Genomic DNA, 27,157 nt, shown 5'->3' on the forward strand with positions numbered 1-27,157 from the left:
TCATGCACTAATGACTCCTTGACTTTCCTGAAAAAAGAAAAAAATAGAAAACCTTTTAAGATGCCAGAGAGGTCGAGGCTTCTCTTCAAGAGATTTGCTTTTACAAAGCAACACTTGTCAATTACTTTAGACCTAACTCAGGGCTTTGAAAAGTTTGCTGTTGTGAGTGGCTGCACATAATGCAACTATCACAGGCATCTTGAGCTGATGTTGCCCTACACTCTGGCTCTCAGCCAGTGTGTTAGTGCTTTAGACAGAGGAGAATGAGGAGTTTGCCTTGGATCTTTGCCCGAGAAATGTCTCTGTGGTTCCGTATGGATTGTCTCTGTGTTCAGAAACATATGGACTTAATGAAATTAATAAATAGATAGTGATATTAGTGAGTGTGCCCTTCAGCAGTTGAGTAAGAAAGGCAGTTGGCAGAAAAATGACTTGGAAGCATTAACACTGCATTATAATGAGAAAGATGATGTGCAGTGTCTGAGGAACTCTTAAAGCATAGACCGTCTGCTACACCCCAGCTCTTAAACTTACAATGAGGTGATTGCTATGATCAGTGGCTTCAAATACAGGGTGGCATGTCCTATACTAACTGTGATCAAGTGTCTTTATTCTTTAGAGGTGGTTATGAAGGCTCTGCTGGTGCTTATCTGACATTTTGTATGTATGTACTGGGGGCAGAGCAAGTTTGATTTGAAGGTTGAGCTGTAGATTTATTTGTGAGCCCATCGGATATGTGGGAATTTTCCTGACTTCACTGAAGAGAGGGGAGCTGAAGCTTGTTACTACGGCTTGAGTCACACTAAGGTCACAAGAACAAATGCTTTAGACATGACTTGGACTTATGCTATAAAGATTCAACACTAGACTTGGACTTTTGGTCTGTGGAGTTGAGTCTAATGAACAATCTTATATAATCAGGGCTGAGAGTGAGTCAATATAGTATATCATTTGAGTAAATGATTAATGTCATCCTAGTAATTTCATGGGTTCTCTCTAATGTTTGTACAGTATGTAAGTGAACATTTATCGAAATAGCATCACATCCAAATGTAATGAAACTGTTAAGGAAAACAGATTTGTTAGATGAACGCAATATGTGTATGGCCTTAAATACAGGTTTTCAAGATGTGCATAGAGAAATAGACTGTGATTTATTTTTGTAATTGGCTGTGCAACAGGTACATACAAGTAAGCTAACAGTTTAAAAAAATCCAAGGTTGTTGTTGTTGCTGGGTATGTTCTTTTATTGTGATCTGACAATGGTTCATGACAATCTGTTCATGTAGATTGTTGCATCATAATGGGGACCAGACATATGTCCTTCAAACATAAATCTGTCTTAAATAAATTTAGGCCATTTCAGAACAAAACTAAACAAAACAAACACAAAAAGCAGACCCCTGACTTTCTGTCTCTGTTAAGCTAGATTTATCACAAAAAAACGTCTCGTTCTACAAAATAAAAACTTGTAATGTTACATTTATTCTGAAATTCAGTATTTTTGTTGTTTTCATTGACTCTCTACATTGCACTACACTCCTTGTTTTTTTATTTTATACATTGGAACATGTGTATGGCTAAGACATGAAAGCAAAGCTTTTAAATGTATAATTAGCAAATGGTTTTCCAATAATTTTGCAAATCCCCAGATTCAGAGTAAGAAAAAAGAAGTCCTTGAAACACTATGTAATAGTTACGTGGTGGATAACTACAAAGGTGTTAACTACATCAATAAGGACCATACACATTTTTTTTCCCAAATAAAAGCACTTTCTGTTGAATTCATTCAAAAACTCCACACTAACTAGCATAAACCTAATTTTGATAGTTTCCTTTGAATATAAATGCATATTCATATTTTTAGTAGGGTAAACGTAACTTATTACTTCACAGCAGTTTTGATCTTGAATTTATTAAAGCTTTAGTAAAATGATTTGATTAGCAGTAACAACAGCAAGCACAAAAATTATTGCATTTGTCATCACTTCAGTAGATTTCTGTAACTTTGGTTCAGGAACTCTGACGTACCTCTCATGACTGGAAAAGCACTTGTAAATCCTTAATTCCTGTTCAGTTTTTCAATGGAGTTTTAATTTGAAATTACTTCCAGTATCAATCAAAGGTAGACAAACTACTAGCAATATACTTTAGTCACAATAATTTGATTGACATGATATGTCATGCATGTACATAATAACACTAGTTTTCTCTGAGTATTTAATTACTTCTGTTGTAAGAAGCTGTCATTCATTGGTGACGTGAGCCAAATAAAGACTATGTAAGATTTTAATTCTATTTATAGAAAACACAGTTGAAAAATATTTGACACATCTTTGTCACGTTTAGATAAAGAGTTTATTTTAATGAGATCTGGGCAATAAATTCAGAGGAAAGGTCTTAAAACACATTAACACCAATAACTATTTTTATTGTGACCAATGCACATTGGAGTCTCTAGAAAGCTCAAAGAGATGTTATTCTTGAAAGAGGCCTTAATGCACCCCTGGTTCAATTTAAAACAAAAATGAAAGAAATTCTGTTCCTTTTCCATGCAGGAGAAGAGGCCTTAACGATATTTGTGGACAAAAGGAAGCTGAGTAAGAAAGGAGAGGTGAGCGATTTCTCGGGTAACTCCTCTACTGTGACTCTGGAAGCTCTACACCAGCTTGCCGCTTCTTACTTCATTGACAGGGAGAGCACTCTGCGCAAACTGCACCACATCCAGATTGCATCCACTGCCATAAAGGTAATGCCTTTTAATTAACTTTTTTTTTGTTTGTTTTGTTTGTTTTTTACTTGGTGCAACAAATGCAAATACTATTAGTTTCTGTCCACATCAATTTTTATCTAAAACATTGACACAGTAAAAAACGTAATCACTGAAAGCTAGACACAAATTTACAAAGGTAGCTAGCTGCTAGTCTTCGTTTTTTATCTCATATCTGGAAGTTTTGTTTTCTCTCCTAACCTACATCCACATGTATTTATTTATTGTTCCTATTTTGGAACATTTAAGCATTATCCTACTAAGTCAAACTTCAGTGATGCTTCTCCAGGATTCAATAGTATATTCAAATTAATAAAGAGAAATATTGTGCCTAATCTAAAATCTAAAGCAAAATCTGGAGTTAATTATAAAGTATATGACCAAATGTAAGCCATTAAAATAGTTTAAATATTAATCAAACATATTATTAAACATATATAGAAAGATTAAATTTAGCAAACAAATAATTCCAGGTAGCAATACTTTCAGTTTTCATCTAGCTTCACAAAGTTTAGTGAGAGTGCTAATACTGAAGACAAACTTTCTACAAAGCTAATATTTTATTTTAGGAAAGTTGCCATTATCTAAAACTGAAGCTTGTAAATGTAACCAATTTTATAGAATAAGTACATTTTGAAAACTGGTTTGAATTTAACTGGTTGTCTTTTAACTACATAGCACATTTTTACTTAGAAATATTTATTCATATTTACACAATTAAATGTATGCAAATTGTAATACCAGTTTTATTGTTTTAAATAGGTTTAAATTCAAACTGTAGAATCACTTTTATTAGTTATGTTTTAAGCAAACAACTCTCAAACTCACATATTTGAATTTTAGATTAAATGTAAAATCTTAAAAATGGCTAGATGTGCCCAGTTGGTATAGTTAAGGTACTTAGTAAAGCACACAGTAGCAATGAGAGCTGTATTTGCCTGCTTGTGATGAAATATGATCATCAGCTGCTTGGAGCACACTGAGTTCTCAGGAAGCACCATGATGAGCACATATGGTGAGGGTAAGATAAATGAGTCCTGTGAAACACAGCTGGTGACAAGTCACTGGCTCCAGTTGTCACCTTCAGGTAGCATGGTGTTAATAGTGTGACAGAGGGTAGGGTATCCCTATTCTCTGCCATTTTCAGTTCTTCGGACACAGCGGGAGCTGGCTGTGTGGTATCTACTGCTCCAGTACTCATACTAAGTCAGATTCTCTATACTTATACCAAAGCTCTGTGGCTCTTGCTAGAGAATGATGAGTTTTTACCATTGAGGTGGGCACAACGGAGGAGTAGCGGCAAATGCTTTTGTCTGTTTCTATTTCTTGGGAATCTAGGTTTCTTTCTGTAGAGGATGTGAGGATTTGTTTTTATGGTCCAAAGGCAGTCATCTGGTGTGACAAACAGGTGGGAAAAAGCGCAGATTCACCTTCATAATCAGTGGAAAGTGAGTCAAAGGGGTGACAGATTCTTCCATACTTGTGCATCATTTCCAACAGGCATTGACCCACAAGATAGCAGAACAGATTGCAGCACTCTGCATAAATTTTAAATCTAGCAAGCTGAGAAATGAATGATAGAGGGCTGATGAGGCATTGCCTTTATGCTGCCTCTGTGCAAATTGCAAATTGAAGCTCATTTTTGAGGAGTATAAATGCTAGCATCATGATGTGCGTTGGAAATGTGGATTTTCTTTAGGACATGTTGGTATGGGGTAGAGTCTGTGATTGGATCTGCTTGTTTGTACAGAGAGTAATGACTTCAGATCTGTCCAAGAGCAAAGGGATGCATTTTGTTGCACCTTACAATTTTTTGTGAACTGAATCAATAGAGATACATCTGCCTTACTCAAATGTTATTTGCCAGTCAGTCTACACAAAGTGATAAACAAGGTTTTAGTCTTGACCAAGGGAACAGCAGGGGCCTTGGATTTCATTGTGTCATCTGATGGATTGCTTCTGGATTTATTGCACTCTTGCAATGACAAACCTGTTTTTGTGGACCCATTCTTTCAGTAATGACTGTTGTCTGTTATATGACCAAGTGAATTGGCAGTATTGATGAAACACAGAAGTATGTCCATAAAGAACATCACACTTATTGTGAGTTGACTGGTTTAATGAAATGTGCATTTCTCCTGTCATTAGTACTATGTCCACATGCAGAAAGCAGTCTCTTTCTAGTAAATGTGTTCTGAAATGCACAGTTTACAACCTGTACAGTACCAAACAGCAAACAGGTTCATGACTGTTGATGATGGTGAAAGGTCTACCCATTAAACAATAGACTTGACATGATTGATTCTGTACATAGAGTTCATTTAGCAGTGCCTCAGCTGACTATGTTTAGACATGTAAGGCAAGCGTTCAGCCCTTACACCCTCACTTATAATATAAGAACAAACCCTAAAGCCCAAAGTCTGCAAAAAATGAAACCTGTGAACAGCATGTTGTTTTCAAACTGTAATTGACACTCAAGGGTACATAACATGTTATTGAGACACTGACATTTTTAATTGTGGTATAGTCACCACAGCTGTTGGCTTGTGTTTCAGTAAATTGTTTGAGATGAGGAAATCACCATTGCATGATTCTACTTAAATGCCCTACTTGCATGATATACCACTGTAGTGTGTGTGTGTGTTTGTGTGTGTGTGTGTGTATTAAGGGGTTGAAACAACCATAAGACTGTTCAGTCATTTTTATTCAGCCTCAAAAATTGTTATAACACAGTTTTCTTAGTTTTTACTAAAAGACTCACTTCCAAATCAAATAAATCAACATCTTTACAAAACTACATATAAATAGAAGTGAATAAACATAATAGTTAAAAAATGGGGAGGCTTCTGTTGTAATTTGGAAATCCTGATAATTTTCACAGGCTTTTAACCTTTGTTATTTTTTTTTTTTCTAACTTTATTTTTTTTTTTCTGTTCCAAAATCTTCCTGTTTGTTCTAAATATTCCAGCTGAGGTCTCCCAATAAAATATATATTCTCTTTAATTCACATCCTAAAACAGCTTCTTCTTCTATCATTTTTAATTTGAAATATAAAAGATCAGGAAAATATGTTACATATTTCTGCTGTAGTGTCCATGCATCCTGTGAAGGTACAGTGCACAGAGCATCAAGTTCCCATATCACGAGGGAAACTACAAAACTGAGAGACCAGTCTACAACAGCGATCTTCCCTCCACTTTATTTCCACATTTTAACATATTCCTACATACAGGTGGCTAATAATGTCCTATTAAGGTTTGTGTAATATAACATAATGTTTCAGCAGTGAAAGGCAGCTGCTAAAGCAGAAATTGAATGTTCTGCTCATCATTCAATGTTTTTCAATATGGCATATCATACGGCTTATCAAATAATTCCTTTTATGAATTCAATATTCTTGTGGTTTAGAATCCAGCAGTGAGTCTCATTTCCTCACATTTATATATGGATTAAAATCCCTCATAATTACAAAATATTAATTAATTAATAATGTGATGTAAATATAATATTTGAAGACTTGCAGGTCTTTTGTTTGTTCTTCTGGCCTGTGGAAATAATGTTTATTCTTTCTCTTGTATTTTTGTTCCTATGTGTTTCTTTAAAAACAGCTTATTGAGTTTTTACATACTTGCAATAGCAGCCTTTGGGCTCCTGAGCCCTTCAACCCTTTACTTTGATCTTAGTGATCAACTTACCTTTTTGCCTCACCTCATCCATTTGTCACTGAACACCAACTGTCTTCTGAAGAGACTGAGTGGGACGGATTGCTGAACAAAATACAAAATCAAAAATCCACAATGAGAGTAAAATGAGATCTGCTTAGGTTCCCGTCACTCTGTCACTGTAAGAAAATGGGAAAAGGTAAAATATGCTGTCTTCTCGCAGATAAAGTGAAGAAAAAGGCTTTGTGGCAACATATATTTGCAATGTCTTTAATTAGGGGCTTAGACAAAAATAAATCTGGAATTATTCTTGCCTTAAAATCAAAACAACACAGTGCTCCTACAGCTATTCAGCAGAATCAAAATTAGCTTACTTGTTTCACATTCCAGTGTACAATTGAATATGTTAAAAGGTCTTAAGAATAGGAATAGCCTTTTACATTGCCCAAGAACATTTTATTTTCTTATTAAGTAAAGGCACTCTTTGGGTTAGTGATGCACCTGGGTAAAATGGGTAAATCGGACTAGTTATAAATTACATTTGTTGTTGTTGCCCAGGTGACAGAGACGCGAACGGGTCCTCTTGGGTGTAGTAACTATGACAACCTCGATTCCGTTAGTTCTGTCCTCGTTCAGAGTCCTGAAAATAAAGTCCAACTGCAAGGTTTGTAAAAGTTTCACCTGTTATTTTATTAAGTACGTTAACAGCTCAGGCATCACTTTATGGTCCCTACATGTTCACTGTCACTCTCTATGTGCACATTTTCATGGCAGTACTAAACTCAGCTTGATTTTACAGGCTTACAAGTGATCCTACCAGACTACCTGAGAGAAAGTTTTGTGCAGGCTGCTCTCAGCTACATAGCCTGCAATGGAGAGGGTGAGTTTTTCTGCAAGGACAATGATTGCTGGTGCAACTGTGATCATAAGTTTCCGGAGTGCAACTGCCCCTATATGGACATCCAAGCTATGGAGGAAAGCCTGGAGAGAATAACAGAGACATGGGAGTTGCTTTATAAGGAATTTGAAGAATCAGGTAAAGAAATCCTCATAAAAAATAAGGAATTATTGTTTCTCCTCAACTTGTATGTATGTCTCATCATACTTGCAGAAAATAAGTCTTGTGAATATGTGGGCATGAATTCAGGTCTTTTATCTGCACCATTAAACCTGATTGAGAATCCTATTCATATATATCTCCCCCTACTCCATGATTTATAGTTGAACAATAATAGCTGAGTAAGAGTATTGAATTCTGGCATGGTATCTGCATATAGCAAATTAAAAACATGACATAAATAGAATAGGATAAAAGCTGAAAAAAGAAACTTTCAGCTTGAGCAGTTTACAGTAAGTCTGGAGAAGATTAATCAGCTATAAAACCCATTTATTGCTGGTCCAGCTTTTCCAATCACCAGGGAAACAGAGGTTGAATAGAAGCTCTTAGCACAATGTTTAGTTATTATTGCTGTGCTCGGTCATCCTGGCTTGGCCATTATTACTCAGGTGAAATCAAAATTGATGTCTTTTTATCCAGATTTGCATTATTCTGAAATATTACTTACTGCAATTACCTTCAAACTTTATGTTTTAATTGCTGGCTGTAAAGTGAGGGCAGGAGAGTGTCCAGAATGCAGAAACGTAAATGTGTCCTTCACCAAAAGAATTCACAGTGCGGTTCTTTATCATCTGAGGATTGCAAATAAGTCCCACCACTAAAACAGATAGAGGTTAGGGCTAAGGAATCTTATCAAGGGCCAAAAATATAACATTAATACAAAAGCTTTAGTAATAACATAGTGATGTAGTATTCTTAGAGGTACCAGTTATTCTGGCCAAACAGGTATTTGCATGTTAGTCTGTGTCTCCAGAGGTTTTCCTGAACTACAAAGGATTTGTGTATCTTAATAATAGAATGCAAACGTATACATTTTTAAACTTTAACATAACCTACACAACCATTTGTTTTGAAATGTGCAACAAGGTATTGTTATAGTTTTTATAATACCTCTTTTTTTTATAAAGATGTTATGTATTTTTGCTTGAGTTGTGGCAGCTAGTCTGCCATGCAAGCATGTGTTGCATGTCCCCACATAAAATTGTAAACATTAAAATTCTAATACTCAGAGAAAAAAAACTATATCCAAAATGCACATTTACATTGATATGGCTCAATTTCTTATTTTATGTATATATTATATTTATATTATATTTTATTATATTGCCTTACTTCAGCACTCACATAGTTAACAGGTTAAAAATAGATAGTTCAATTCAATTCAGTTCAATTCAGTTTATTTATATAGCGCCAATTCACAACACATGTCTCAAGGCACTTCACATAAGTCAGGTACATACATTCCATTTAATCCTAATCATTGAACAGTGCAGTCAGATTCAATTATTTATTCAAATAGGATAAAAGGTTTTTCTGTCTAAGGAAACCCAGTAGATTGCATCCAGTCAGTGACTTGTAGCATTCCCTCCTCCCGGATAATCATGTAGAGACAGTGGACAGTCACTGGCGTTGACTTTGCAGCAGTCCCTCATACTAAGCATGCATGTAGCGACAGTGGAGAGGAAAAAGTCCCTTTTAACAGGAAGAAATTCTAAATATTAGTTATACATCAAGTACATTAAATATTTTTTATTTCTGTTTTAGTTTCATTGAATGCAAGGTGTGACGCTGCTTTTCAAAGAAAAACTGTCAGATGACATGTTTCTATTTATGGATTACAGGCAAAAATGTCAAGCAGCAAAATCTATATTTAAATTCAACATTCTTTGTCGAAATAGAGATGCATCTTGTCAAATCCAACCACAAAATGCAGCCTCTGTATCCAGAGTGTATATAAGTACACTTGGCTGTATTCTAATATTACTCTTATGACCTTATTTACTCAGAAAAAAAGTGAAATTGCAGTCATTAATAGCCGATGTAAAGATATATTCCTTATATTATTCCTTATATTATACCACCCATGTGTGTGGTATGAGCTTATGCCACAACATTTTGAAATGTCTAAATAATTGTTGGCAGTTTGGCTTAGTCTGAATACTAACAACGTGGGGTGAGACTATTTTGAATGAGTTAAACGTGCATATGAGTAATTCATTTTTGTTTTACTGTCTTGCTTCATAGAACTTTTAGAATTTAACCTTTTTAAAATGTGTCTGAAATTAGTCTGGATTTAAAGTTTTCTTATTGGGGTCGCTACATGCTTTGGGGTTTATATATTTTATCAGAAGAAATCACAACCATAAACCATGTATAAATTATTATCAATAATTACAAATAGTATTAATAATTATAATTTGAAATAATATTTATTTGATAATTAATAATTATTTTTAATCTACCACAAATGCATACCGACATTATAAACACTTTTATGAAGTCGCTCTTTGTCAGGTCAGTCTGATGATGTATTACAGTTTAGTGTCTACAGACAAACATTTGGTTTTAAGGTCTAATATCAGATTCCAGATTTTGTGTAAAAAGAAAGGATATCAACAGCATCTTCTGAACCTGAAAGAAAATTGAGGCCTGTGCTTGCAAAACATAAACAGTGCATCCAGTATGTTTTTTTAGCATACTTGGCTGCAAGCCTATTGTTTAAGATGTACATTTTTACAGCACACACTACAAAGTTCAGTCTTGTCCTACTTTTCAGACCCAGATAAGCTTTGTTTTCTAATGAAATACAAGTTTCCCCAACCCATGTTTATGCAAGGCTTCTATAAAAACAGACGAGAAGACTTCCAAATAAATATGAATGTGATTTCCACTGTTCCTGTATGTTCAACGTGGTACTAGGAAGGGTCAGGTAAGCTCTTATTGCTTTTGTGTGTTGAAACTGAACTCTGCTGTTTCTGCTTGTCAGTAAATATATTTAAACACCATTTTGCCCTTCTGATCTGAATCAACTCCTGTCTTGCTGTGCTGGATGGTATTTTCCTGGGCATAAACACTGTAATGATGTTGACCCTGATGATTGTTGTTACAGATGAATTTAAGGCCTTCTACACAAGGCTTCCCCAGAGCTACTTTCTGAATGTGTCATCTATTCAACACTTGTGGTCCTTGGACAGCCTGTTTCAGTGGCGGTATGAGCAGCTTGAGAACAGCATGCAAGTCCTCTCCAGACGAGCCCAGAGAGTTATTTTCAAGCTCTTCAGTCTCAGTAAAAGATGTCACAGACAACCTCAAGTTCGGATACCAAGGGAGAGGTGAGGACATATTTGCATTCTTTCTTTAATTCTGAAAAGTTTGCTTTAAGTTATTCTGCATCATATATCCCAATTTTACAATTATGAGCCAGTATGCTTTAGTCACATTACTCTTATCCTGTTTAAATTGCATAAAGAAAGATTTCCTGTGGCTTTTTATATGACTGTATTTTTTTTAAGTTTGATTCCAACCTCCCAGGAAAAGTCGGAAGGTTTTGGCATTTTCTGCCATCATCTACAGTTTACATTTCTTTGTTTGAAAAAAAGTCTATTTCGGTAGAAACAAACAAGCTGCCACTAGTGTGGTGGAATTTCACTTGTCACATTTTGTCTGAATTGTGTGTAAAGTTAGTATAAACAATGTCACAGTACAGTTGGTTATGGGAAGTTCTTGCTAAGAATAATTTTGTTGATCTTGTTAGAGTTATCGTCATTATATTAAAACCTCCCTGTCTGGATTTTATACGAGTTTTTGTGTTAAATACCAACATTCTTAAACATTCAGATCACCATTAATTATCATAAATGTTATAGTTTAGTCAGTCAATAATAGCCATTTTTGCATTGTATTCTTAAAAACCAGATATTTACATACACTGTAAACAAAGATAAAAGAAAACAAAAACAAAAAAAGAGCTTCTCACAATAGTTTGTTGTAATTTTAGTGCATTCCTCCTAACAGAAGGGGTGTAACTAGGTCAGGTCTTTGGGCCACCTTGCACACAAACCCCGCTTCAGTTTTTCCCACACATTTTCTAAGGGATTGTGATCATGTCATTGTTATGGCCACTAAAACATTGACTTTGTTTTTTGCTTAAACCACTTCAGAAATATTTTGGCTGAATGCTTGAGGTCACTGTCCATTTGGAAGATCAATTTGTCCCCACATTTTTAACTTTCTGGCTGAGATGTTGCTTCAATATAATGGCACAATGTTCCTTTCTCATAATGCCATCTACTTTCTGAGATGCGCCAGTCCCTCCAGGGATAAGACACCCATACAACATGATGCTGCCACCCCCTTACATCCCACAACACATCTCCTTCCTGAACAGTAGAATGGCTTGACAACCCTGTGATGTTTATATTTGCATACAACTGTTGAACAGATCAATGTATTACTTTCAGGTTTTTGGAAGTTATACCCAAGGATGAACCAGATTTGTTGAGGTCCACAGTTCTGTTCTAGATATCATGGCTGTGTTGATTATGAATATGAATATATTATTTAACATTTAATATTAATACTTAAATATTTTATTAAATAATAATTTGGTCTGTTAAGAGTTGTCCTCGTGGTATTAGGACAAAATTGAAAGTGACGAGCCAAGCTCTGGCATTATTGAACAGCAAACTCTGTACACACACAGAATGAATTCACACAATTTCTTTAAATAGAAGAATTTATTAACACAAATAAGTCAACTCAAAGTCAAAAATATTTCAATCAACAAACGTATTACTATGCTAAAACAACCCAACTAAACTACCAAGCAAAATGAAAGAATAAGGAAGAGTAATGGGCTATGTAAAATATAAACAAGTCAATCAAAGATAGTTGAAAACCATGACCAAAAGAGTGATGTGACATTACCATGCAATGTTATTTATGTTTGAGAACTGTTGGAATTATGATTATCGATTAATTAATATTTATCAATAATTATAATTAACAATCATGATTTGACTAAATCAATTTCTAAACCAAAATCCTCATTTATGAATCGAAGACCAGGGATGTCTTCTGGTATTGTAACTGTGGCTCAACGGCTTTGATAATTACAACCGTTAAGTAAAAATTGATAACTATTACCGGAGCTGTCACTGTTTAATCAACCGTTTCTACCGAATCTATGTGAATATTTATTAAATCACAGCCCGATACAATCTGCTCTTCCAATTTAATAATCTTCACCTACTCATACATGCAAAGTTCTACACAAAAGGTGGTAAAATATCTAATTAAACAAAATAAAGCACGGTGGCGCAGTTGGTAGCACTGTTGCCTTGCAGCAAGAAGGTCCGGGGTCCGATTCCCGGCCGGGGGTCTTTCTGCATGGAGTTTGCATGTTCTCCCCATGCATGCGTGGGTTCTCACCGGGTACTCCGGCTTCCTCCCACTGTCCAAAGACATGCCTGTTAGGTTAATTGATCACTCTAAATTGCCCTTAGGTGTATGACTGAGTGTGTGCATGGTTGTTTGTGTGTTGCCCTGCGATGGACTGGCGACCTGTCCAGGGTGTACCCTGCCTCTCGCCCATAGACTGCTGGAGATAGGCACCAGCTTCCCCGTGACCCATTATGGAATAAGTGGTAGAAAATGACTGACTGACTGACAAAATAAAGCAAAACAGCAGTGGGTGTGTATGGGATCAAACCAGCAGTTATGGCAAAAATGATAATATGACAAAGGGATGTGGTGGTGAATGGAGTTTGGGAGCGTAGCCCAAACTGTAACTCAGTTATACTAAGTCCTCAACTCTGGGCAGGGGTGAGCACACAAAGAGTTATAAAACTTTTGGCAGCAAGCTAGTAAGCAGTAAAGTTGAAGACAAAGAAAATGGTGAATTTCCCCATGAGGTTATTATAACAGTTCAGTCCCACAGCGCACCTGCGCTTGCTCTCAGGTGTTAAACAACCCCGCAAAACACACACAAAGCTGGGTAGCACAGCGGCTTCCAGACATCCAACACAGCACATCAAGGTTTCAATAAAAGGTTGCATGCACATATAATTCAGAACACATTAGATTAAATGGCGAATCTAATCGCACTAAAATCTCCTCTACCCTGCCCAGACTTTTTCTAAGAAAGAAATAAAAATAAAGGATGGGTTTTATTTGTTGTTGTCTCCTCTGAGCAGAGGGAGGGGAGGGGGGGGTGGGGTAGTTGGAAGTTAACGTGCGTCCACAGTTAACTTCAGGAAGAGTGGTCAATCTTCGTCCTCTGGCCTCCTTGACGAAAGGGGAAAATATGATCTGACCGTCAGGAGTCAACTGGACAAAACAAGGTGGCGATCTGTCTCCTTAAAACCCGTAGCTTTAGTTACGTGTTAAACTCACGTCTTCGATCGGCAGTTAAATTTCTGGCCTTCTCATTCCAGAAACATCGTTCATGAATTTTTTGTTGGCCAACGAAGGAGAATAAAGGAAATCCACTTGGGTCTCGTCTCCAGAAATTGATGCGCTTCAGTTGCTGGTCCGGCTTCCAGCGTGAAAACAAATGGTGGGTCGTCTCATCCTCTGTTATATAGTTGACGGTGGCCTCAGGGGGCTGCGGCGCCCCCGTCTTATCAGCCGCAGGGGCCACTGGGTTTTGTAGGACAGACTATCCTGCGGTACAAAATGGCCGATGACGTTGAAAAGGCATAGTGGCGTCCAACAAGGTGCAAATGGTCCAATATTCAGCAAACAAGTCATCCAACAGAACCAAGGATTATCTTGTGGAGTTTGGAAATGAGGTTAAGTTAGTCTTGGAATTAACTAAGGTAATAATTGGTACCTTCAAGGGACCAATCACACTGCAACATCAGACAAAATATTATTTTAATAAAATAATATTTTAAAGAATAATCTGGCTGACTGACTCACTTGTGTTTAGTTAGCTGGCTTTGTCTAGTACAATATTATTGTAGGCAATATTATTAAGGAAATGTTATTATATTTAAGGAAATATTGTTTTGAATGAGGACCAACCACCTTTCTGGGTAAATGATCTTTAGTAGTGTTTAATTAGTTATCACGTTTAGTAAAATAATATTTAGGTAAATATTATTCCTAGACTGGAAACTAACAACCTTTCTGGGTAAATGATCTTCAGCTGACTCATAAAGAGGAGCGTGTTCTTAGCCGATGGTTGTTGGAGCTAACAAAAGAAGCTTATAGCTTGTTACCAGAATCAAACACATACCCCCTTAAACCCCCTCTGCGGCGGTCCCATTGTCCTTCCTTCGTGCCAGCGAAGGAAAGACAACGTTGCTGTTGCTTCTGGAACACAGTTTGCTTCTATAGGCCTTAGAAAGAAAAGTCACGGGGAATCCGCTGTTACTCCTTCTATTCCTGGGCTGTTAGGAGTAGGTTACTGTGATTTATTTTGAAAATTCCAGAAAAGATCGAACTGGCCTTTAAATGTTGCAATCCATGGCTGGACCCGACAGCTGATTTCTTTTCATCCTTCTATTCTGTGACACCCAGAAAATACTTTGACATGCGTGTCTCTTTTTAACTTGTGAATTAATTAGGCACAAAACATGGATTGGTCTAAATATGATTGTTTCTCATCTTGCCGTGTATATTGGCATATCTAAAATAATTTTTAAATTGGTCTTAACATGACCATATATAGCTCATTAAAACACATTTTGTGAAACATCAAGTACGGTCAAATCTCTGAACTGTGTTTTGCTCTTGAGACCTGCCCGTCTTGCATAGTATTTATCTATTGGTATCAAGACTTCAAAATTACAGTGCTGTATTGTTTTAAATGTACATTGCTTTTGCTGTGATATCACCTTCACTTTTATTTTCATACAAAATTATTGCCTGGCCATTAGAGTCTATGAGTGGCTCCTATAGGTCAAATAATTACTAGTCTGAACTGGTCAAGAAGTAGTTAAAATAAGTCAGAGACGCTTCAAGCATTTGACATGATAAGGTGAATGCAAACAGTGTCTGCCTAGTCTATGATTAGATTAAGTCATTTTATTATCATGTAATGGTTGGTTTATATTTCGTCTCACACTAATACCACCGCAGCCAACATTTTCATGTGGTGCACATGGAAATCGCCTCAGTTGGTAATGGGATGAAAATGGGCCCCATATAGGATTGTCCACGGGTTCCATAATGTCCCCATGTGAAATGCCCATATAGGTGTTATGTTGGGAAATGGACCCCAACTGGGAGAAATACAAAAAACCCCATCTGGGCCCCATCTTTCAAGTTCTTACTGGGTACCATGTGGGTACAACATGGGCTAAAAAGTGGGTTTTAAGTGGGATTGTCCACGGGTTCCATAATGGCCCCATTTTATATGCCCATATATGTCTTACTTTGGGAAACTGGGGGCACTAAATGGGCCCCAACTGGGCAAAGTACACAAAAACCCATCTGGGCCCCATCTTTCAAGTTTTTTGGGTACATGACAACAACCTGGGCTAAAAAACGGGAATGAGATATCAGTGGGTTCTGTAGCTGCCCCTTGTTAGCTGTACTTTGAATTTGCTACTTTCAAAATGTTAATGCCATCTGCAAACAAAAACAAGTTTAGAATTAGAAATATAACCATTACAAAATCATGAGGGCACACAAAATACTTTTTTGACATTTATTTAGTCCAACAAGTAAAGTGATTTAACTGAATTTTATTCCAAACTGTGTAAACTCTTGAAAAACAAGAAAAGTCAGAATGCATTCAAATTCCTTACATATTTGGAACAGTAGTAACATGGGCAAAAGCAAAATGGAAAACTCACAACCTTAGATCAGCATTATTTTTTTTTACAGGGCTGTAAGTCTATTTTGTACCCTTGTAGCTCTCAGTCCTCCTCTGTCTCTAGCTCCAGTGAACCACTTGGACAGGGCCTTCTCTGCTTCTTGCAGGTTGACTTGTGATGTCAAGGCATTCTTCTTCAGTTCCTCTGCACAAGAAGAAAAAATACTGAACTTTTCACCTTTCTTACATGTGAAAGAAAGCATGTAAGATTTTTAAGACCATGAACTATATGTGAATTTGAATAACTTTGTCAGGACTTGAGCAACGGACGAACCCAGAATGCAGACTAGCAGGCAACATGATGGTAGGTTAAAAGATTTAATAACAAAAAACTCACTCAAAGGAGGAGTCAGGAACCACAACAATAAACGGACAGGCAAGACAGGCAAAAACAGACATGGGCAGGCTGGCGAGACAGGCTTGGCGTAAATAACAGGACAAGAGCATGATCTGAAAACAAGACTTGAGCATGATTTGAAAATGTTTCCGCAAGGAATAAACAGAATGGAGGTGTATAAATGGAGTGTGAACCAGGTGAAGCAAGGAGACAGATTAACTAGGTGCAGGTGAACCGAATAAACTTAATTGACAGGAGAGAACAAACGTGACTGAACAAAACAGGAATTCAAGAATACAAACTACTGGAAACATAACTAGAAAAACATGAAATGAAAGCATAACCAAATCCAAAAACCAAACTTGACAAAACATGAGCACAAACATGACCAGAAAAATAAACAAAAACATGATTCAAAACTTCAACTGTGAAATAAGACCAAGAAAACCCAAAAATACCCACAAATCATAACAAACTTTGTTTAGCCAATCTCCCCCAACAATGTTTGTCAACAGAAGCTTCAACTGACTGCAATGTCATTGAACTCATAGCACTATTTTTCTATGTAAAGATCATTTACAGCACTGCGTTACAATATTTCTGTACATTTAACAAACATCAGAATCAGCTTTATTGCCAAGTTCGTTCATACAAACAAGGAATTTGACTCCTGTACACTTTGCTCTTTGGTTTTGTTTTTGCATTACAGAATATACATATTTACAATGTACAATATACACATATATAAGTAAAAAGGTGCATTTGCAACATTTGTATACTGTTGTTTTGTACTCTATTGAATGTTCAACAGAGAAACAGCCTGGGGGAAGAAACTGTCTCTGTGGTGGCTGGTTTTAGCGAACAATGCTCTGTAGCGGCGGCCTGTAGGCAAAGCTCTGAACAGTTTATGTGCAGGGTGTGTGGGGTCGGCAGAGATTTTAGCAGTTATTTTCCTGACCCTAGACCTGTATACGTCCTGGATGGAGGGAAGGTCAGCCCTGATTATTCTCTTTGCATTCCTGATTATTCGTTGCAGTCTGCACCTGTCCTGTTTTATGGATGAGCCAAACCACAGTGAGATGGATGAAGACAGGACAGATTGATGGCAGTGTAGAAGATGACCAGCAGCTCATGTGGAAGGTTGAACTTCTTGAGTTGCCTCAGGAAGTACAGTCTCTGCTGGGCCTTCTTTTGAACAGTGTCTATGTGTGAAGACCATCTCAGGTCCTCAGAAATGGTGGTTCCTAAGAACCTGACGTGGTCCACGGCCGATACAGTGTTGTTGAGGATGGTGAGGGGGTGTATGGGGGTGGTGTTCTCCAAAAGTCTACCACCATTTTCACAGTCTTGAGTGGGTTGAGTTCAAGGTTGTTCTGACTGCACCAGTGTACCAGCCGATCCACCTGCTGACTGTATGCAGACTCATCACCATCCAATGACAGTGGTGTCATCTGCAAACTTAAGGAGTTTCACGGACAAGTCCGATGAGGTGCAGTCATTTGTATAGAGGGAGAAGAGGAGTGGGGATAGAACACACCCCTGGGGGGCACCAGTACTTATTGATCTGGATCGGGAGAAGATGCTCCCCAGTCTCACCTGCTGCTGTCGGTCCGTCAGGAAGCTGTTGATCCACTGACAGGTGGAGGCTGGGACGTTGCTTCAACACCAGCCGCTCAAAGGATTTCATGACCACAGACGTCAGGGCTACAGGCCTGTAATCATTTAATCCTAGGATGGTGGGTTTCTTGGGAACCGGGATGATGGTGGATCGTTTGAGGCAGGAGGAGACCTCACATTTCTCCAGTGATTTGTTGATGATCCTTGTGAAGATCGGAGCGACTTGATTTGCACAGACATTCAGGCATGATGGGGAGACGTTATCAGGTCCTCCAGCTTTCTTTGTTTTCATGCGCTGAAAGAGCCTATTTACATCTTCCTCGGAGATCTTTAGTGCAGGCAGAGGATCTGAAGGTAGGGGGTTGGTTACTTTATGGGAGAAATTGGTTCCTGAATGGGATGTGGAGGAGATGGTTTGAGGTGTGAATGGCTTCTTGTCATGTCTGCAGTAGAAGCCATTTAGACGGTTGGCCAGGCGAGGACTCTGTTCAGGAAGGGGGGGTCCTATAGGCAGTCAGGTTTCTCAAATCAGTCCATACAGCTGAAGTGTGGCCAGTAGAAAGGCTGTTCTTAAGCTTCTCACTGTAGCTTCTCTTGGCTGCTTTGATCTCCTTTGTTAGTTTGTTCCTGGCCTGCTTGTACGGCCCCCAATCTCCACTGCTGTGAGCTTCTTGATGACGGGTTGATGACGCCTCCACTGACATTACCATTATATTAATTAACTACTGTCGTTCAAATGCAACATGAGTTACATACCCATTTTATGCATTTTAACCCTGGTATTTTAAAAGGTATGTGTTTGATTCTGGTGCTAAGCTATCAGCTTCTTTTGTTAGCTCAATGGCTAACCGGTAAGAACACGTGCTTGCTACTAAAGAGTATTTAACAGAAAGGTTGTTAGTTTTCAAGCTAGTGAATAATAGTCCCTAAACATCATTTTACTAGATTTGATAACTAAGTAAACACCATTAAGCCCCATTTCTCCAGAAAAATTTGGCTCTTTTCCAAAATACTCCCATAATAATATTTCTTTAAATATTATTTGAATAAATAAAGGCAGCTAATTAGACACCGTTGAGAAATGGTCATCCAGAAGGTTGGTTTTATTCAGCAGATCATTATTTAAAACATTATTTTATTAAAATAATATTTTATCTGATCTTGCAATGTGAATGGTTGTCTAAACATTTGCTGATTATTGCCTAAGTTGGTTCCAAGACTAACTTGACTTCATTTCCAGATTCTTCAAGATAATCCTTGGTCCTCAACCATAAATAACATTGCATGGTAATGTTGCATCACTCTTTTGGTCATGGTTTTCAATCATCTCTTTAATCAACTTGTTTATATTGTACATAGCCCATTAGTCTTCATTATTCTTTAATTCTGCTTGGTAGTTTACTTGGATTGTTTTAGCATAGTAAACAGTTTGTTGATTGAAATATTTTTGACTTTGAGTTGACTTATTTTTGTTAATAAATTCTTGTATTTTAAGAAATTGTGTGAATTCATTCAATGTGTGTTCAGAGTTTATGCTGTTCAATAATGTCAGAGCTCATCTCACACCTTTCTATTTTGTCCTAATGCCATCTTTTTTAAGGTGGCTGCATTATCTAATGCACCACGCAATGATGAAGTAACACTATGAACAAGAGAATCAATTTGTGAAGGGGAAGAAACAAAATTATTGCCCTCCACTGTGTTTTTCTGTGATAATGAGGAAATTAAAATGGAGCAGATTCTTGACAGGTTGTTACAGCGTTGTCTGATATTGATCTACTATAATGAAATTTTCCTTCAGGTGTTGAGTACTTAAACTCAAAGGTTATTAAAAAATGGTTAGACAGAACAGGGTTATGAGAAAATATTGTTATGTCTTTACACTCAATGCCATATGTCAGCACAAGGTCCTGAGGATGAAGAGAAAGGTGGGTAGGTTTGTTAATGTTTTGAGCAAAGCCAATTGAGTCTAAGATAGCATTAAAGGCTATATTTAATGTATCACTTTCAGTGTCAACATGCATGTTAATATCCCCCACTATAATAACCTTATCTGTATTTAACACTAAATCAGATAAAAGGTCTGAAAACTGATCTAAAAATTGAGAGTAAGGGCCTGGTGGACTGTACAAAACAACAAACAGAAGTGGTTTTAGTGCTTTGCAATTTGGATTAGGAAAACTAAGGATTAAATATTCAAAAGAGTTGTAGCTATTGATTGGTCTGGGACTAGTCAATAAATCAGAATGGAATATGGTTGCTACTCCTCCTCCTCGCCCAGTATTTTGAGGAATGTGAAAATTTAAATATTTAGTAGGAGTTGACTCATTTATAGTAACATAATGCTCTTGCTGCAGCCAGGTTTCTGTGAGGCAAAATAAATCAATTTGATTGTCACAAATCAGGTCACTAACTAGCAAAGTCTTTGAAGAGAGAGATCTTACGTTCAGTAAGCCACATTTAATTGTTTTATTTTTCTTTTTAGTCTGAGTTGTGTTTACTTTTATTAGATTTTCCTGATTTCCTTATTTTAGTTTATTTTTTAATCTATTCACTTTTGGCTGTGGACGAGACACTGTCTTAATAGGGTAATGGGCGGGTAGCAGTACAGAAGCTGCAGAGAGGAGTGTTAAACTACGACCCTGCTTCCTGGTCTGAACCCTGGGTTGTCAGAGGTTTGGAGAACTAATAAATTCGGCCAGATTCCTAGAAAGAAGAGCTGCTCCATCCAAAGTGGGATGGATGCCGTCTCCCCGGATCAGAACGGGTTTTCCCCAAAATGTTCGCCAATTATCAATGTAGCCCACATCGTTTTCTGGACACCACTTAGAGAGCCAGCGGTTGAATGACAGCATGCGGCTAAACATGTCATCACTGGTCAGATCGGGGAGGGGACCAGAGAAAATGACGGAGTCCGACATTGTTTTGGCAAACTTACACACCGAAGCAACACTAACTTTGGTGACCTTCGATTGACGTAACCGGGTGTCATTACAGCCAGCGTGAATAACGATCTTACTGTATTTACGCTTATCCTTAGCCAGCAGTTTCAGGTATGATTTGATGTCGCCCGTTCTGGCCCCTGGCAGACATTTGACTATGGTCACTGGTGTCTCTAGTACCACGTTTCTGACAATGAAGCTGCCAATTACCAGAGTTGGCTTCTCAGCGGGTGTGTCGCTGAGCGGAGAAAATCTGTTAGAAACGCAGACGGGTTGGTGGTAACCTGTAGGCTGGGATCTAGGACTATGCTTTCTATGTACCATCACCCAGCCGGCCTGAGGCCCCAGCTGCGCGTGCTCTGCTGAAGGACTGCTACGGGGAGCTGCCCTCAGTGGCTCCGAGATGGCTAAGGGGCCACAAATAAGAGATATCACAGTAGAGAGAAATCAGATCAAATGAGAGCCTTCACACACCAAACAATCCACCGAGTGCAACAGTGAAAACAGGAAGTGATGAAGATGCCTTACCACGCCTGTCAAAGCCCGCTGAGAATTTTCCAGATGACACCCACCACCATTTTCATGTATTAGCTACATTGCGCATCTACAGGCTTAACCACACATGACCGTATAGGTTCACATTCACGAAACTGTTCCAGTTGCAAGTATCCGCAGCAGTAATATACACAACCACTTTGCCTCATACCACTATAAATTGAGCTTGCCACACTGCACATGTATGTCACATTATATGGTATGATTAGCTCCCATTCACACCTTGGATAATGTTCAAACATTTTATTTACTAGAGCATAATGGCTGAGTTTTTTTGGATTAATAACACATCTAGTAAATCCAGGAAAAAAGGCTGCCAAAAAGACACAGCATATGTTACATTACATCAATTATATATAGAGAAAGCCACAATGAAAAAAATATTATAGGCAGTAGGAGTTTTGTAATTAGCCAAAGATATTAAGAGTAAATTAACCCAGCTCCACGTGCTAGCTAATGAGGTTTTCACACCTCTTATACTGCTTTTGACCTGGCAGGACAGCTAGTCCTGGCATGACAAGTAGTTACTAAAATAACCATTGGCAATAACATATCAATCTTTCTGTACTTACCTTAGAGTTTTCTTGTACACGTGTGACAGACCTCGTTCTCCAGACACCATCGAGAGCAACGGTAGCTCAGACAGAGGAAAGATCGCCAAGACTCTGCTCGCTAAGCGGCACAATATGCTCCACCCACATAAAAAAAAATTAAGACTGCGAAGACTGGCAATAGGCAGCGCAATAGGAACCGGACACAAAAAAACTTTATTTTAAAAAGTCATTTTTCACCTGATACAAAAGATAATTGTTAGTTTTACTAATTTTTTTAAGTAGATAAATGGTTAATATGCAGAAATTCATATAGCTTATTAATTTTCCCATAATTGTCACCCACCTCATTAGAACAGTAATAAAAAATAAAATAAAAAAATCCTACTTAAAAGTTTCTAAATTAACATGTCTTCAGCTGCTTCTGAAAAGGTTCAATAGTGTCAATACAACATAAAGACAAACGGAGTTCCACAGGTGTGACCGCTTGGAAGGGCCAATTCCTTCTTTGTCAATTACACCAGTTCAAAAAAACTACAAATTATGTATTGTATTTATAAAATTTGAGGACTCAAATTGAAGAGTAAGGTTTAAACAGCTCAGAAATATACTGAGGATCTTTTCTAATACATACTGGATCTGATCAACCAAAACTTCCAATTGCTCAACATAGTTTTAGTGTTTCAGGTGACTCATGCTTCAACATAGCAATATTTAAAATAAGTATTTTCTCTAATACAGTAAAGTGTATCTGATTGACTGGAAATCCTCAGCAGCACATTTGCTTATGTAAATTGCCTTAATTTTTTGGACAACCAAAAATTCTCAACTTGCACAGACTGCCAAATCTGTATTTTTTGGATCTAAATCCCACTGAACATCTGTGGAGAGATCTTACAATTGCTGCTGGGAGAGAGCATCCCTCAAATATGAAAGAGCTGGAACAGTTGAAGAGTGGTCCAAAATTCCAGAGGAGAGGTGCAAGAAGTGTGTTGATGGTTATAGAAAGCAACTTATTTCAATTCTTTCCAAAGCAACCAAATATTAAAAGTTGAGGGTCCCAATAATTTTGTCAGGCTCTTTTTTTTTGCTTTGTGCGAAATAGTGTAAAATTTGCCTGTTTTTTCTGTACTTTTTGTGTTGTCCCAATACACACAAATGAAATAAACAGATCTATATCAAAATATGTGTAACTGCACCAACCTGGGAGAAATACAGTACTTTAAAGAAAAATTTCAGTGTGGCAACAATTTTGTCCAAGACTGTAGGTCCTGTACGGACCATGAGTCCCATCTATTTAACCCTTGGTAGTTTCTATATGGGCCTTGTATGGGCTGCCCATGTAGGCATGTGGTGTGGGACCCATACAACTAAACCTATACAGGTCCTGTATGGGCTGCCCAAGTGGGCTCCCCATGTGGGGACCGTATAAATAAATCTGTATGGCCCCATATAATGTTACCCAGTTCTGGCCCATGCCTATTGAATCCACATAGGCTCCATGTAGATCCTGTATGGGCTGCTCATGTGAGCTCCCCATGTGGGGACCCTGTAACAAAATCTATATGGGCCCCATATAATGTTACCCAGTTCTGGCTCATGCCTATTGAACCCCAATAGGCTCCATGTAAGGTCCTGCATGCGCTGCCCATGTGGGCTCCCCATGTGGGGCCCATATAACCAAACATATACGGGTCCTATGTAATTCTGCCCAGCTGTAACCTGTGCCCATATAACTTAAATGGGCTCCATATGGGTTTCACAGGGTCAGCCCTCATGGGCTTCCCACATGGGCCCTGTATTACAAATTATATGTGGGGCCCACACTATTAGCCAAGTTGAAGCCCATGCCCACCCCTTATCCATGTAGCCCATTTGTAACCCACATGGGGCCCATCACAACATGCTGGCTTGGACTGAGCATTTTATATTCAAGAAATTAGATTACCTCTTGTATTTTTACTTTTGAGAATGTACATTTTCTTCTGAAATGTACTTGTAACAAAATATTTCTAACATAGTTATGTTTTAATTTTTAACATACAACTTGTCAACCTTAAAATCTGTCAGCTCTGTTCTACTGTATCACTTCTTAAACTTTGTTTTCACACTAAGAAAATCTTCCAAACGGATTCTTTAGTCTATAGCCTCAGAACATGGTTTAGGGTGCTATATCTCTAGAAATAAGATCCAAGTCTAAAAAATGGGCTTAATTTTTCTTTTACATCAGTTGTAAAGGCTTATTTGACTCATGTTTTGGTTCCCTGAAAAAAATCTAAGTGGGCCATTAAAGTATCCAGAAACTGAACAGAAAACAGAATTAAAGTTGCACACTTATATGTCTAGGCTACTTCAACCTCCTGTGTAGTGATTTGATGTGTTATAACAATGTTAGCCTCCTTTAGTGTTTGCTTCTGTGTGAAGACAGTCATTATTTCTATGCCAGAAAACAGTCACTTGTCAGTAAAACGTAGACATGCCAATGTGAGGGTGCTGAAGGGGTGTTTGCAGAAGGTGATGCATCTAGCTGTCACTGTCAGTCATGCTACATCGGTTCAGCTCAGCTACCACAGTAATGGCAGCAGCAATGGTGGTAACAGCACATAGATCAAGTGCCAGATTAATCTATAGAGGGTTCTTGACATCCAGTTTCGCTCTCTTTTCTCTCTCAGCATTCATGCTTTTTAACTGTTCTGATTCTCAATCACAATAGCAAACTCATATTAATCACTTATCCATGTAGCTGAAATTGCCAGCAGGATGTTTCATTGCCTGTTTCTAAACTATGTTTAACTCTGTTATTTCAAGCATATAAACTATTTTCTTAGCTTTTTTTTCTTATTGTGGGATATTTATTCATTGTGGAAAGCCATTATAAGATGAATATTTGCACATTTACCTGATAGAGAAGAGGAAGCGCTTCCTTTGACATCCTGTTTTCTACACTTGTGATTAACAAGTGATATGTAATCGATTTTTGCCTCCCCTGGATTACCGCTCCACTGTGCTGGCAAATATAAGCAAATAAGACAGTCAAAGCAAGACTTTTGTTGGTGGTATAAGAAAGCACATCATGTTGCTCAAGATTTGACCATTAGCACTAATGATTCAGATTGTCATTCAAATAATCTTCTCAGAAACTACTTTCATCCTATGATTTTCAGGCCATTTGAAGGCTTTTACTGATGTGATCCTGTAATCTTCAGGAATATACTTATTGAGTGCCACCAGGACTTTGCATTAAAACTATTTAAAAGCTTTTTAATAATCCTTTGAAGGTATAAATGTCCTATTATTTGTGTCTTTACATCTACAGTGATGTCTCAGTCACATTTAATAACACTTAAAGGGGAAACTAGAATGTATAGTTATAACATATTTTCCTTTGCTTTTGCTTGCTTATCTTGGATGGAGTGGACAGTTGATTCATTTCAAATACAGTACCTTGTAAAAGGCGTTCATAAGGATTGAAGTATTTCACATTTTCTGACATTACAACCACACCCTTCACTGATGTTATTGGAATTTTATTTCACATACCAACAATGAGTAGTGTACAGTGAAATATTAAAATTATGGTATTTATTTTAATTTATTCTGACAAACCAGTGACTTGATGGAGAGCAAAAACAGGCTTTCTTAAGAAGGTATCTTAAGGCTTACTGAGTGATGTTGATGATCTTGCATGGAGGGGGTTGGAGCTGCGACAGAAGATGACCACAGAGGTGCCTGAATTGATTTTCCTCTTGATCCTTCACTCAGTGTGCAGCGGTGAGGTTTCTCTGAAGGCAGCTCACTTACTGAGGTGGTGAGCTCCAGATGCCAGGCTTGGAGGTGAGTAAACGTTGGAGGGTGGACAGGGTTCGCTTCAGCTTGAAGCCAGGAGGTAGGAGAGCTAGTAGCAGCCAGCTGGAATGGAATCCAAAACTTTCCTTGAAATCTTGAAGCTTGGGAAGTTGTTCAAACGAGGAGTCAGTTGAACCAGAACAGATCTGCAGCGGAGCCTAGAGAGGAACACAGAAAGACAAGGGTTACTATAGTTTTCTGATGCATTGAAAAACCTATAGCTGGATGGCCGGTATTTGTTACCACATTAGGCAAACACTCAGGCGTAGAAGTGCTGGCTCGTCCGGTTTGATGAAGATTGCGAACACCTGTCTCACTCTCACCTCCGGAGCTCAGGCGGCATCTAGTGGTAAGGTAGTGTAAATAGCAGGCAAAAACAAACAGAAAATCCCAGACCCCGACAGAAATTTGTAGTAGTTAAATAACAATTTGACGACTAATAGAGAAAACAAGTAATAGGTAATATTACCTATGGCAATGTTTCTGTGACAGACACATTATTTACTGGTGGCATAAAAACATTGTCCATAGAAAGTCAATAAGCTGTTTAATTGTAATGACCACACTGATTCTACGGTTCACATGAGAAAGTATAATGACCTTTAACAGTCTAGCTTGATGGGAGGAAGGTATCACTATGTAATCTACATACTCTGGTTTAATTCCCCTGTGATTTGATACTTAGTAGTCCATTGTCTTAATATCCAGGCATAGTATCAATAAGGCTAGTAAAAAAAGAAAACAAAAATCAGATGAAATCAGATGAACAGATGAAAGCAGGGTCTCATTCCCATGGTGACTAAAAAACTGATTAGAAAAGACAGAAAAGACATTTCTGGAATGAAAAACAAGCCCATCTTTTATAACAGGAAGTAGTTTTAGACATTCTCTTCGTAATAGGGTCATAATTTTAATTTTTCCAAATGTTATAAATCGTCTACTTTGTCTTCCATGAAGCTTAAGGCGCATACAATTCCATTTAAGAGAGAAATGCTGTTTTGCCATTTTTCTCATTGCCAAACATTTAAAGCAGCACTAACACCTCCCACAAAAAAAAAAATAAAAGACATAACTGGCAGTCTGATAAAAAGACAAAATGTATCAGTGGTCCAAAAAAACTCCTGAGCTCATGGAATCATATTCATCATCTAAAGC

General features: G+C 37.7%; 1 protein-coding gene across 1 annotated transcript in view; it reads left to right on the forward strand.

Moving 5' to 3' along the window:
- Positions 1–27,157, forward strand: part of brinp3a.2 (bone morphogenetic protein/retinoic acid inducible neural-specific 3a, tandem duplicate 2) — an 88,373-nt gene that overhangs the window by 50,592 nt on the left and 10,624 nt on the right. The window contains exons 4-7 of the mRNA XM_047375878.1: positions 2,559–2,749; positions 6,991–7,096; positions 7,232–7,468; positions 10,440–10,662. Coding sequence (XP_047231834.1) covers positions 2,559–2,749; positions 6,991–7,096; positions 7,232–7,468; positions 10,440–10,662 — 757 coding nt within the window. The remainder of the gene's footprint in view (positions 1–2,558; positions 2,750–6,990; positions 7,097–7,231; positions 7,469–10,439; positions 10,663–27,157) is intronic.

Source organism: Girardinichthys multiradiatus, chromosome 9 (assembly GCF_021462225.1).
Source record: "Girardinichthys multiradiatus isolate DD_20200921_A chromosome 9, DD_fGirMul_XY1, whole genome shotgun sequence".
NCBI lineage: Eukaryota > Metazoa > Chordata > Actinopteri > Cyprinodontiformes > Goodeidae > Girardinichthys > Girardinichthys multiradiatus.